Raw genomic sequence first — 12,126 nt, forward strand, 5'->3', positions numbered from 1 at the left:
GCGGTCAAAAACAGCCAATCAGGAACATTGATACGAAACCTAAGAGTGCTAAAGATGGGACAAATTCAAGGTTCCAAGGCCTCCTCTCTTTATCCTCTTTTACGATCTATGTGTGCCGTGACTCTAGTCTTTTTTCCCCCATTTAACAGTCAGGGCGCTTTATCGCGTTTTGGATGACGTCTCTGGTCCTTGTGGCAGCGATTTTATCGAGTAGTGGAGCGACAAGAGCTGTCCAACCAGTTTGGTGACTGAAATAAAAGAAAGCGGATGCGTCGATTAGCTTGTTGATAAATAAGTCAAGTTGATCAATCAAGAGAGGAAAGAAAGATTTCTTAGGTTTGAAGGGTCGAAAAAAAGAAGATCGATTCGATGTGCGAAGTCATGCTGTAGACCCTTTGCTGCTGGTCACTTATGTAGTACAAAACCACCATGTTGGAGAGCAAGAGGGGCTCGGGGACAAGACAAACAAAGGACATTACCATTTCAAAGGTGTACAGGTGATTTAAGCCTTTGATTTGTCTTATCCCATTGTATCCCTTGCTCTCCAACATGGTAGTTTTGTACACGTGACTAATTAGATGCAAAGGGATATTTTAATATTCCAGTTAAAGAAATTAATTGACCAGGGTGAAGACCTGGGAAGGAGGTTGCTTTAACTCACAGATCACACGAACACGTCTGTTAATGGGGACACTTTCATCAAGGTGATTTGATCGGCCTCGCTAATGATCATTGCTAAGTAGTCTTTCGTTATAAAGGTTGGCAGCATAAATTATCAAACGATACATGGAGGTCACTGTTTTATTTTCTCACCTCGCTCCACATCCTCTTCCGCTCTCCGGATCAAAGTATTCGTAGAACAACACCAGTCGGTTCCAGTCCTCGTCCGTTGCGTATCGGTCCTCGTTTCCATGACAGGGCCTGTAACCGAGTTTATCTGGAAGAAATACTGATACCAAACGGCGGGAAAGTTCCATGGAGACGTCTCTTAGACGCATTAGATTTCCAGAGCCTGTTGGACATTCAACTTTAAAGCTGTTTCCGTAAAAGTAATCGTGGCGTTTAAGTGCTTCAACGATCAGATAGTTAACTGAAAATAAACAGAAGAAAAGTCTCAGTTCTTTTCTGATACAGACTTCTAAACTTTGCGAATATGTCTTCAGGCTTTTTACGACCACTCAGATTGATTGCACCACATGGAACCCACCCTCAGAATGGGAGTTCAAATTTAGATAAATTTCCATACAAAGTTGGCTGTTGTTAGCCTAGGTACCCTGTGATGAAACAAAACAAAGGAAACCAAAACAAAGTTTTTCAATACTTACTGCAATGCCAGATCGGTCCTCGCCAGTTGCTGTTTCCTCCAAACATGTGCGTGTTCGATTCTCCGGGGACATAGTCCACTTTGTATGTTGTTCCATCTAAGTTCAGTTCGTAAGGATGCTTTTCATGGTAACGCGACACTGAACGGATTCCATACGGCGACAGGAATTCATCTTCATCTAACATGTAGGACAACATGCTACGAAGCTGCTCACGGGAAGGAATTGCAAGGAGATACGAGTCTTCAATTGGATTCTTGGAAGCGACCTGTTGAAATAAGAGACCTTTGTTATTCATTTAACATTTTTCTCTGTTTTCTGATTGGCTCAAATCTCCCGGCTACTTCATAAACAGCTAGCGTTGACTAAATTTGGAAGAAGTTTATTATATCTGATAAAATGACGTCAATAATACACGATAAACGCCAGAGAAAGGGACGGCAACCGAAAAAACCTGGGGACAAGGTTGCGATAATTTGTTGGAGCTGTAGAAGATGGCAGATTTCCGGCAAATTTTGCGAAGGAGAAATAGCCGAAGTACTAACTAAAAACGTAGCAAGAACAGCAAAAATACAACTAGATGGATGACATTTGCTATGTGAAGAATATTCTGCTAGACGTAACATCCCTTTATCTCCTGAATTGGCCAAGCTACAGACAAATGAGGACGGTACAAGGCAAGCATGTTTAAGCTTGTTTTTGAGCTATGAATCTTTTTGAATGAATGATCAATCAATTATTGGAATCGGCTTTTTGATGATCTGGCGAATTATACAGATCTCGAAGGGTGTTGTTCATTTGCACAATTCTTCAGTTCACACTCAGCTTCATTCAATAAATGCTTATCATTTCATCATTAGAGGACAATTAAGTAGTCAGGCGCGACAGTCGGACAAAAACTTTCCAGAGTGATCTCCATACACTTTTAAGGAATTAGTTAAGGGAATTTGACAACAGAAAAGCACTTCTCATAACCTGTTCTCTGATGAAGTATTGACTTTGTTTTAAGAAAATTGATGTTAGTCATTCTTAGCAAGGGGTTATTATCAACGTCACTCGGTTTCAACAAAACTCAGTCATGTTTGTTTTAATTCTTCCACATTTTGGTTTTTCATCATTAGTTTTGTCTCAGTGAGTGTCACTCATATTTTTTGGTCTTCATGTGTCGTCTCATAAATGATTTCATTTCGTGAGTGGATCGATAAATCGATAAATCGATAAATCTTCTATGCTTCGTTGGGTTTACTTTGTGGGTGCTCCTCAACGAACCTGTCCTGCAAGATCTTTTCTGTTTTCCATGAACCATTTTAACTGTTTTCTAAACCCGGGCAATTTTTCGAGGTATTTTCCGTCCAGTACCAAGCAGGCCATGAGGGGAATCAGGCCAACCACACTACGCACGCGCAGAGGAAAGAAGTCCTCTCCTCTGTGAAAGTGATCGTAATAGAATCCGTCCTGTGGATCCCAAAGTCCAAACCCATCCGACATTTGATTAATGGCGTCCGCGATGCTAGTGAAATGTTCCAGGAACTTAATGGCCATGTCTTCGTAAGCAGAATCAGAGAGAGCGAGCTCTAAAGAGATGTTGAGCATCACAACAGCATACATGGCCATCCACGCGGTTCCATCAGCCTGTAGGGAGAGGAAAACAAAGATGAAGATTCCAACCCCCTGCTATGTACTATGTTTGAATGTCAACATTGTCTTCAAGGCCGACTTTCCTTTAGTAAATGGATAACCCTCCCTCCCCTGCCAGCTAGTTTCCAAGGGAATAGCCCAGGGGTGAGGGTGGTTTGGCTTTGATTTTCTCATGCGTGGGTGGACAACGATTACAAGCCTTGAAAAATATCCCAGTCTTTTCTAAACAAATCTCAATCAATTCACATAGGAGCCTATCCTGATTCGCAAGATCCAAAAACGAGCTTATATTATGAAAACCTGCGCGTGTGCAGTCTTCTAGGTTTAGGGAATCTATTTAGCTAAAACATGACTATTTTGAAAAATCATAGATTTTTATTCAAAACTACAGCAGTATTTAAAAATCTGTATTTTAACCATAAATCCTCGCAGATAGCAAAGAATGAAGCTTCCTTCCCACGTTTTTGCCTTTAGAAATTTGGAGAGGCCAAGCACTGGGAACGGGGCACGTTGTTGAGAAAATCACAATCTTTACCTGACAAAGGCGATCTCCAGGGGGAAGAGGTTTTGATCTGTCAAATAAACCTACAATCAAACAAAAAATCTGTTAGCTGAAGAACGTGGTTTGCACCAGATGTACCCTAGACACCCAACGGTATTGATCTGATTTAACATATATGCCGTGCTTACCAATGTTGTCCAGTCCTAGGAAGCCTCCGCCAAAAATGTTCTTTCCTTCTGGGTCTTTCCTATTGACCCACCTGCGAATGACAAAATCGTAGGGTGAATATTTGATGTTTGGGGAAAGACTGAGAATGCCAGTTGTTTTGCATTAATAAGCTAAAGCTCGTAAATAATAATGTAGGAGGCCAAAACTTTAATCGTAGAAAACACTTAAAGAAAGACGAAAAGAGAAACACTGCAAAAATAAAAAGCATTGCCGAGACCCGGGATTATTCAGGGTTCATGCGAGCCCTCCGGATTTGAACCAGGGACCTTCAGATCTTCAGTCTGACGCTCTCCCAACTGAGCTATCTCGGCAACACGCATTCGAACGATAAACTATCACTTGTTCAGATCATTTCATATGTCTTTTATAAAAACCAAAAAAACCCTCTAGTTATTTGATTCTTCTTACCAAGTAAAGTTCAAAAGGAGTTTCTGAAAGCACTTTGCCAGAAAGACAGTATCTTTCTTCCCAGTCCTCCCGGTCAGCTCATAGACTCGGTAGCAGGCCAGCGCGTGTACTGGTGGATTGACGTCACTAAGTGCAAACTCATAAGCGGGAATCTGTCCGTTTGGCGCCATGTAAGTCTCGCGGAGGAAAAGCAGCAACTGATCTTTGGCAAACTCAGGATCCACTTTGCAGAAAGGGAGCATGTGAAAGGCTAGGTCCCACGAGGCGTACTGTGCACAAAATGAAACAAAGAAATGTGTACTGTGGTCTCTATAGAGTGTTTTCACATTACGTCACGGTGGCCATATTGGTGTCGCAAACCAATGAAACGGCGGCCATGTTGGTGTCCCAAACCAATCCTCTGGGAGTTGTACTCTTTTCTTATGCGAACGCTTTCTTTTGTTCCAATAAATTTGTACAGATGTTGGCCACGTGAGCGAAAACACTCTATAAATTAAATTAATTCTAGTTCTAAATTAACGGTAACGAGTAGTGTTTCCTTGTGTATGACTCTCGCTGAGGATTCTGAACTTGTGTGAGACAACTTGGAAGTATGAAGCTCAAGCAACCGAAGAAAAGTGAATTGGAAATCGGAAAAAAAGAGAAAGCCCTCCAGTGGAGTCTTAATTTAGTAAGAGAAAAGGCTATACTCAGCGTAGCATTCGAGAGAATTTTACTTATTTAACAAGAAAATCCGTTAACAGTCAATTAAAAGCACAACCCAATAAAATACTTCAGTCTGCTTCTGTTATAAGAACTTCATTAGGATCTTTGACCACTGTTGGAAACACAGGATTTACTGGCCACTCTCAAAATAATCCTTGATAGAGAGAAAAAACAATCGAAGGTTGCCGAGACCCGGGATTATTCAGAGCTCATGCGAACTCTCCGGATTTGAACCAGGGACCTTCAGATCTTCAGTCTGACGCTCTCCCAACTGAGCTATCTCGGCATCTGATAAGGCAAACTCCTGCATGTAAGGTTGATGTTCTGATATTTTTACAGTCATCACTTTTTTACATTGGCCTCGGGCCCACCCCAGTTCCTCGCAGGCTGACTTTCTTGAAGACTGTGATTTACCATTCTCATTTTGGTCTAACCGGGTTCCTGGATAAAGGCTAATCGATGTTTTACATGTGCGCAATTTTACTAAACGAAACAAAAATTGTTCCATAGTAGGTTTAACCAGAAGCCCATAACCTGGTTTAACCGAGGATTAAGGTTTCATCGGGGCCAGATAATTCTTTACATACCCAAGGATATTCCCATTTATCTGGCATAGATATAATGTCCTTATTATGTAGATATTTCCACTCCGCGTTCCTCCCTTTTAAGCGATCAGTCGGTGGGCAAGGCATGCTGGGATCACCCTTTAGCCACTCTTCAATGACGTAATAATAAAACTGTTTACTCCACAGTAATCCCGCGTAAGCCTGGCGCGATACTACTACTTCTTCATCTGAAAGAGACTCTGTCAAAAAATAGAATGGCATTACATAAGTTATCAGCCAGACAATGCGGGAGCTACTAAGCAAAAAATGGAGATGACATGATATAATCAAGTTCACAAAAAGACAACTCGGAACTGCCCTAACTAACTTAGAAGATCACATTCGAAAGAGATTGCAAACTGTAATGCCTTGGTACACTCAACTGTAGCCTGTGTAGCGGGCGGGATCGTTACGTCCACGCGCATTGAGGTTGAGAGGAGTTGCGAAGCCCCGAGGAGAATGGTGAAGAGACGCTATTCTCGCGGCATCACCCTTTGCCGACGAAACCTTACGAGCGAGAGCGAATTTCGTCGGCTTTTCGCAGGCTAACGTAACTAGCGGGGCATCTAGCTGGTTTTGTTGACTGCTACTATTGCTAGTTCCCTAAGGAGACATTTGTTCTATCAACACACAAGAAATTTCCTCTGATATCAGTGGGCCAACTTGTTTCCACTTTTCTTGAGAAATACAGCCAACAAGGACAACAACAACTCTCTTACCTGGTATAACAGTCTTGTAAAAATCATCTGCTTGATGCCTCGCTCGTGTGACTAATACATCAAACTCATTAAAAGGCTTTTTACTGTGTGGAAGAGGTGCTGCGTTGTGCAGGGCCGAGAGACGACAACGGATGACGTGCTGTCCTCCAGGAGGGACCGTGAGAACATAATGCGCTGCCACTTTAGTGCCCAACTTTAGTGCATTAACAGCCTTGGTATCATTATTAATGACGTAGCGATGAAATGCATCTTTTGTGAAGGATGACGTGTTTGCAGTATTGTAGAGCTTCTGTTAACAAATAGAAGGGTATAGTTAGTCCGATTCTGAGAGAACAGTTTACTCCGTCATGGCGGCTGGAATGTAAATTGCGACTGAAGCTGCTTAAAAATTACAAAACATTGAAGTTGAGGGACTGCAATTATAGAATGACTGTTGAAGTAGATTTTTATTCAAGAAAGAAGCAATCGAAGTTAGGGGCTCCAGATCTTGTGTTTTTAAGGTCCTGTCTTTTTACGCGTAATCTAATAGGCCACTTCCGAGTTCCACATACCCTCACTTTCAAAACGAAGCTAGGTGCACAACCTTTCTTGTGAAAATGAGTTTTATTTGCATGAGAATGAAAAATGATTTCCATATCAAAGGCTGAGCACCTACCCTCGTTTTGAAACAGAGGCCCGAAGGAACTCGAAAATGGCCTATTCTCAAATTTCCCTTCAACCTGATCAGCAAATCAACAATGGAATTTTTAACAGACCAATCATAGTGGGTGCTCAAATCCTGGAACCCAAGTAGGGGCCCAGAACAAGGATTTCAGTGCTGTGTCTCAGTTTCTTAGTCCGTCTGTTGCGCATGCTACTTTATTGAAGTCTTTATTTTTAAGTCTACTTTACCTTTAAATTGGTTTCATTTTCGGTGAAAACCAACTCTGGCGTTAATCCATCCTGGTCGTTATCAACCATAAAGATGTATCTTCCCAAGCTTTCATGTTGACATTCCACTTCTCCTGGCTTGTTAGTCTTCATCAATCTCGGTTTTCTTTTGCATTCGTCTGTGACGTCACATCCCACGTGATCACAGCCCCAGCTCCAGGTGTTTCTGAACCATAGCGTTGGTAAGACGTGCACACGCGCTTCTTCAGGACCGCGGTTTGCTATAGTAATTTTGATAAGGACATCGCTTGGTGTGTTCTTACAGTATTCCGTGAAAATGTCCCAGTAGCGTCCCTCGTCAAACACTCCTATAGTATTAGAAAACAATCATGTGGTTACAGTATGTATCCCTGATTGTTAGTGTTTCAGATTGGCTGGCTCTACGTGCTTTTACCTGTACCTCTAAACTTCTCCATGAATGAATGAAATAAAAGACTCATTGAAATAGCAATTTGTAAAGACACGACTACATACATAACTTGAACAAAAATAAAAAATTATTAGTTTTCATTTTGTATCTGAATGTTAAAAACCACTTGCCGAGATAGCTCAGTTGGGAGAGCGTCAGACTGAAGATCTGAAGGTCCCTGGTTCAAATCGGGAGAGCCCATGAGCTCTGAATAATCCCGGGTCTCGGCAATGTTCCTTTTTTATAATATGATTTTTTCATAATTACTGACGTTAAACACGAAAAAAATTCTATTGATAGAAACTTCTGCCTTCTTCTATTTTCATTATATTAATCATAAAAAGGGCATCAAGTTCTCACAAAAGATCGTCAAGGTGTACGACGCAGGCCCTGATGTTAAAAGGTAATTCACTTCATTGACAGCAAACACAAATTCTTAATTAGCTCTAAGCGAAAAATACCGTTACTTACCAGTGTCGGCCAGCTCAAACTCTCTGTCCTGTATGGTTCTGTTTTTATTTTCATTCACCAGTCGATTGTAAGGATATTCATTCTGAGGGTACTTGTACAGAGCCTTCATGTAAGAATGTGTTGGAGTGGAATCAAGATAGTAATAGCATTCCTTCACATCTTCACCATGATTTCCTGACGAATAAAATTTAAATTGATATCACCACAAAGAGAATTTAGACTACAAATCAGTAGTCTCTTATTTTACCCGAGGATAGTTGAGCACGCCAAATACGCAAGCGTGCGTGAAAATCATCACTCGTGAGAAGAAGTGAGACGCGGAGGAACTTAAGGGGAAAAAAGGAAACTCCCCCGCCCTCCGCGTATTGCTTTCTCGTAGGTGGCGATTTTAACGCGCCTCACTCGCGTAGTTTCGCCCGCTCTACCAGCTATGAGAAAAATGAGGGACTACTTGTAGTCTAAGATAACTTGTTTTTAATCCAAGACACAACTGAGTAAACTGTTTACATTTTTTTAAAGACCAACTTAAAGCAAGGGGCACATATACTTCCTGGCCAGTACCTCAAGTATGTACCGGCTTCAAGACAATGATTCTTACCTTCTGTACCAGTGAGTCCGAATAGTCTCTCTTTCAGAATGGGATCTTTTTCATTCCACAAAGCCAAACCAAAACACAGCCGGCACTCATGGTCCGTAATTCCTAGTAAACCATCCTCTCCCCACCGATAAGCACGTGACCGGGCGTGGTCATGCGGGAAATACTCCCAGCTGAAGATTGATAATACCGTAGAAATATTCATTATGTATCTTTATTTATTCATTATATATTGTAACAAGACTGCAAGAATGCCAGACCAGTTGATTTTTTCCCAAGAAGCGAAACGTTGATTCTCGCGCGCGAACTTCACAAAACAACCCAGACTTAATTTTCGCGTCACCGCTCACTCATCACCAAAACAAAATTTTTCGGTCCTTTTTGTACCCTGCGACATTAATTAGAACAAGTCAGGGAGGCTGGATTAGCTTCTCACTCTACTGGCTCGCCCACTAATCAACTTACGAGTTAATTTAAATACTGAGTGTTAACTACCCGCAAATAAATCAGGTATAACTTGTTAATCTGGCCGGATGAAATTCTTGACCTTGTAATAGAAAGGTTAAAAAACGCAGAGGCCATGCTTGTAATAAAGTCGTTTTGACTCTTATGGTGGGTGTGTGCGGCAAGTTTTATACACTCTTGCCCTATTACAGACCAAAATATGAGAATTTCCCACCCCGAATCAGACTTAAATCGCTCTTGATAAAAAAAAAAAACAAAAAAACTTGACATACCTAATTCGTGACACTGGCTACTAATAACACAAATCCTTACTCTTGCTATTTCAGATTCAAACGGTCAACATCTTTATATCAAAACTCCTTGCAAAAATAATGTTGGCTTAATTTGTCGCGACATTTATATACTCATGTACCCATATAATTTATCTGCCCTCCCTCGGATCAAAGACCGGCACTAAAAGGATATCAACTTTGTCGGTCAGATGAAAAATAGTTTTTATTTTACCTAGGGAATGTCTAATACTCCCGCTGCTTTGGTGGACTGGACAGAAGAAAAACTGTCTTTTACTGTTTTTAACTGGGTTTTTTTTTCTTATAGTGGAGAAAATTAAACTATTTTTTCTAAAAATTGTTTAACTGTTGTCAAAGAAAAAGGAAGAATATTTAAGTAGCATCCTCATAAAATCACAGTCTTGTCACTGTGACAACGCGTGTTTTTGAATACAAGATCTCGAATCAAAGTCGCTTGCTGTCCTTGAAGATTTGTCGAATCACTTCCTGACTGAACATCTCGGCAGGAAGCGAGCATGAGTGACTGAAGATGGGATTAATGTGGTTTACCAGGTGGTTTACTGTACTAGATCGAACAACATCGATCGCCGCGTGTACTTTAAAATCGACCGGAAAAAAGGTCGATTAGATTGAATTTTTATGTGTTTGAAATAGATAGTGTAGGACATTCTCATAGTGATAAAGAAACGAGTCTGACGATCATATACATTGTGAGTAAAGACGAGACTGTGGGCCCAAACAAAAAAATAACATGAAAGATCCGAGTTTTTATCTCTTCTAGAAGGAAACTGAAGCGCAAAGTACGCAAAAATCACTGATGCTGCTAAATGTACGATCAAGTCATTACCCAAGAATCGTGGAATTTTGGAGGCAATTTCTTTATATAGGTGAATTCTCGGGTATCGACGCTGGTATGTCTTAAAATGAATTTAGCTTGAAAATGAAAAAACAGAATACTGTCAACCCAAGGAACAAAATTTTCCGAGTTAGAAAATATCAGTAGAATTAATCCTGGATTAACGTCAATCCCGTCACTTTCCGGTTCAAGCGAAAAAACCCACATCTGAGCTATTTCCTTTCAAATACCAAAATTAAAACGTGAGTAGTTTTGGTTTCCTATGAAAACGTAAGGAAAAACTAAAGCTACAATTCAACGACCGGAAATCCGTAATTATAAACAGGCTAAAAGTTTTTTTCGATTGGTTTATTCCCTAGGTTAATCGCTCTAGATAATCAGGGAACTCTAGTTTTTCTCGACGAGGATTTTTTCAAGTAATGCTTTCTTCGTGAATTAGTAGCTCATTTCTCAATGTGATAATCACAACCGTTTTTCCTAGTCATTGCTTCCTTAATAGGGATTCAAGTGCATGACGTACATCTGTCAATGACATCTGGGGGTATATATCGTTGTTAAGTACTACATTTCCGAAGATGACTTTATCGGCTTTCGTTTTTTGAAGCACAGAACATGAAATTTAAAAAAAGATAAAAAGACCTAGTTTTCGTAAGAATATATTTTTAAGAAAACTTGTGGTTCAACTTGACATCCAAAAAAACCTTTGAGAAGGAACCGTCGAGAAACGAGCAAGAAAAACAAATGGAAATGTTGATGTTTTCTTAATAAATTTGCAACTTCTCGAAACGTCCCAAAGTTTTAAAACATTTTTTTTCTTTTTTCTTTTTTAAAAAGGCAGACCTATTTGGGGTAAAGGAAATTTTTAATCGTTGCCTCAGATAGAGCAGCATACTAAATTACTCGAACAGATAAAAAAGAAAGGACACAAACAAACACTGAATACAACCTACCAGCTTCCATCACTTGAATAATCCTCGCGTACTGTGCCCCATTGACGTTCGGATAAATATGGTCCCCATTCTCTCCACTTTTTGTCTGGGTCATTTTTATCTTCATGAAGTCTTCTGTATTCTTCAGGTTTTGTTTTCCACGCCCTGACTGGTTGTGAAAGCTTTCGACGCAGTAACGTCTTAACTGAAGTCGCAGAATTACTCAGTCTTTCACTGTAATGGGACGTAACTTTGGAGAATTGTGTGTTGAGGTGATTTCGTAAGGTATCAAGAGACGAAGGGTCACTTATCAGCTTCTCCCGCAACTTAAGTCGACCATTAATACTCGTTTCGTGGGCACACGCTTCTTCTTCAACGTTTTCCCACAGTCTTCCTAATACTGGCAACGAACGACGACGTTTTTGAGCTGATTTGCTCCCAAATGTTTTTCTTGAGATAGCTTTGATGCCGTTCTCCATAATCCTCAGAATCCTTCAATGAGGTAATGGAACGAAGCTGCAAGTAAAATCCTCCACCTTCGGACTGGTCTGCCTCTTCAGAACAAACCACAGACTTTTATAGGAAATCTATAATGTTTTGGTAGAATAAGTATAACATGACATTGACATAATTCCGTTGTTAATTCAGTTACCTAAGTGAAGTCAGCAATTTTTTTCGCCGGAAAGCGCCAATAATATCGCGAGATTAGTTCGGTGTGAGAAATGCACCACACGTGCTTGATGAGTGGGAAGTGTTGTGCTGGGAATGAAACTTAATGCCACGTGGTTTAAAAGTGTTTACAGCGGTGGAAGTTCATAGCAGAAACAAAAATATCTCCGCAAGAGACACGATACTTTGTTTTGAACGATCAGTGAAGGTCAAAATGAGTTTACTCTGGTCACAGGGGTTAGCTTTTTCAACTGAAACCTATGCAACTATTAAAAACAGATTATCGCTCAAACATAAAATATAAACAAAAAGTCGTAAAAAAGGTTTAACGCTCGTCGCTCGAGAGGTGTACCTACAAGACTGCATTTTAAGCCCGTGACTCTTT

General features: G+C 40.5%; 1 protein-coding gene and 3 non-coding genes across 4 annotated transcripts in view; 1 reads left to right on the forward strand and 3 right to left on the reverse strand.

The window, feature by feature from the left end:
• LOC140951595 (uncharacterized) overlaps window positions 1-11,551 on the reverse strand; it is an 11,834-nt gene extending 283 nt beyond the window's left edge. The window contains exons 1-13 of the mRNA XM_073400881.1: window positions 11,094-11,551; window positions 8,536-8,705; window positions 7,938-8,111; window positions 7,019-7,365; window positions 6,128-6,416; window positions 5,391-5,608; window positions 4,099-4,367; window positions 3,651-3,721; window positions 3,496-3,545; window positions 2,592-2,954; window positions 1,326-1,590; window positions 814-1,090; window positions 1-248 (exon numbers count right to left, since the gene is read on the reverse strand). The exon at window positions 1-248 is cut by the window's left edge and continues 283 nt beyond it. Of these exons, the coding sequence (XP_073256982.1) occupies window positions 143-248; window positions 814-1,090; window positions 1,326-1,590; window positions 2,592-2,954; window positions 3,496-3,545; window positions 3,651-3,721; window positions 4,099-4,367; window positions 5,391-5,608; window positions 6,128-6,416; window positions 7,019-7,365; window positions 7,938-8,111; window positions 8,536-8,705; window positions 11,094-11,551 (3,057 nt within the window). The 3' untranslated portion in view covers window positions 1-142. The remainder of the gene's footprint in view (window positions 249-813; window positions 1,091-1,325; window positions 1,591-2,591; window positions 2,955-3,495; window positions 3,546-3,650; window positions 3,722-4,098; window positions 4,368-5,390; window positions 5,609-6,127; window positions 6,417-7,018; window positions 7,366-7,937; window positions 8,112-8,535; window positions 8,706-11,093) is intronic.
• On the reverse strand, window positions 3,927-4,002 carry Trnaf-gaa (transfer RNA phenylalanine (anticodon GAA)). The gene has a single exon. It is a non-coding gene; the product is annotated as a tRNA-Phe (tRNA).
• Trnaf-gaa (transfer RNA phenylalanine (anticodon GAA)) lies at window positions 5,015-5,090 on the reverse strand. The gene has a single exon. It is a non-coding gene; the product is annotated as a tRNA-Phe (tRNA).
• On the forward strand, window positions 7,596-7,696 carry Trnaf-gaa (transfer RNA phenylalanine (anticodon GAA)). Its single transcript has one exon. It is a non-coding gene; the product is annotated as a tRNA-Phe (tRNA).
• Window positions 11,552-12,126: the final 575 nt, after the last annotated feature.

The sequence above is a fragment of the Porites lutea genome, chromosome 11, assembly GCF_958299795.1.
Source record: "Porites lutea chromosome 11, jaPorLute2.1, whole genome shotgun sequence".
Classification (NCBI taxonomy): Eukaryota; Metazoa; Cnidaria; class Anthozoa; order Scleractinia; family Poritidae; genus Porites; species Porites lutea.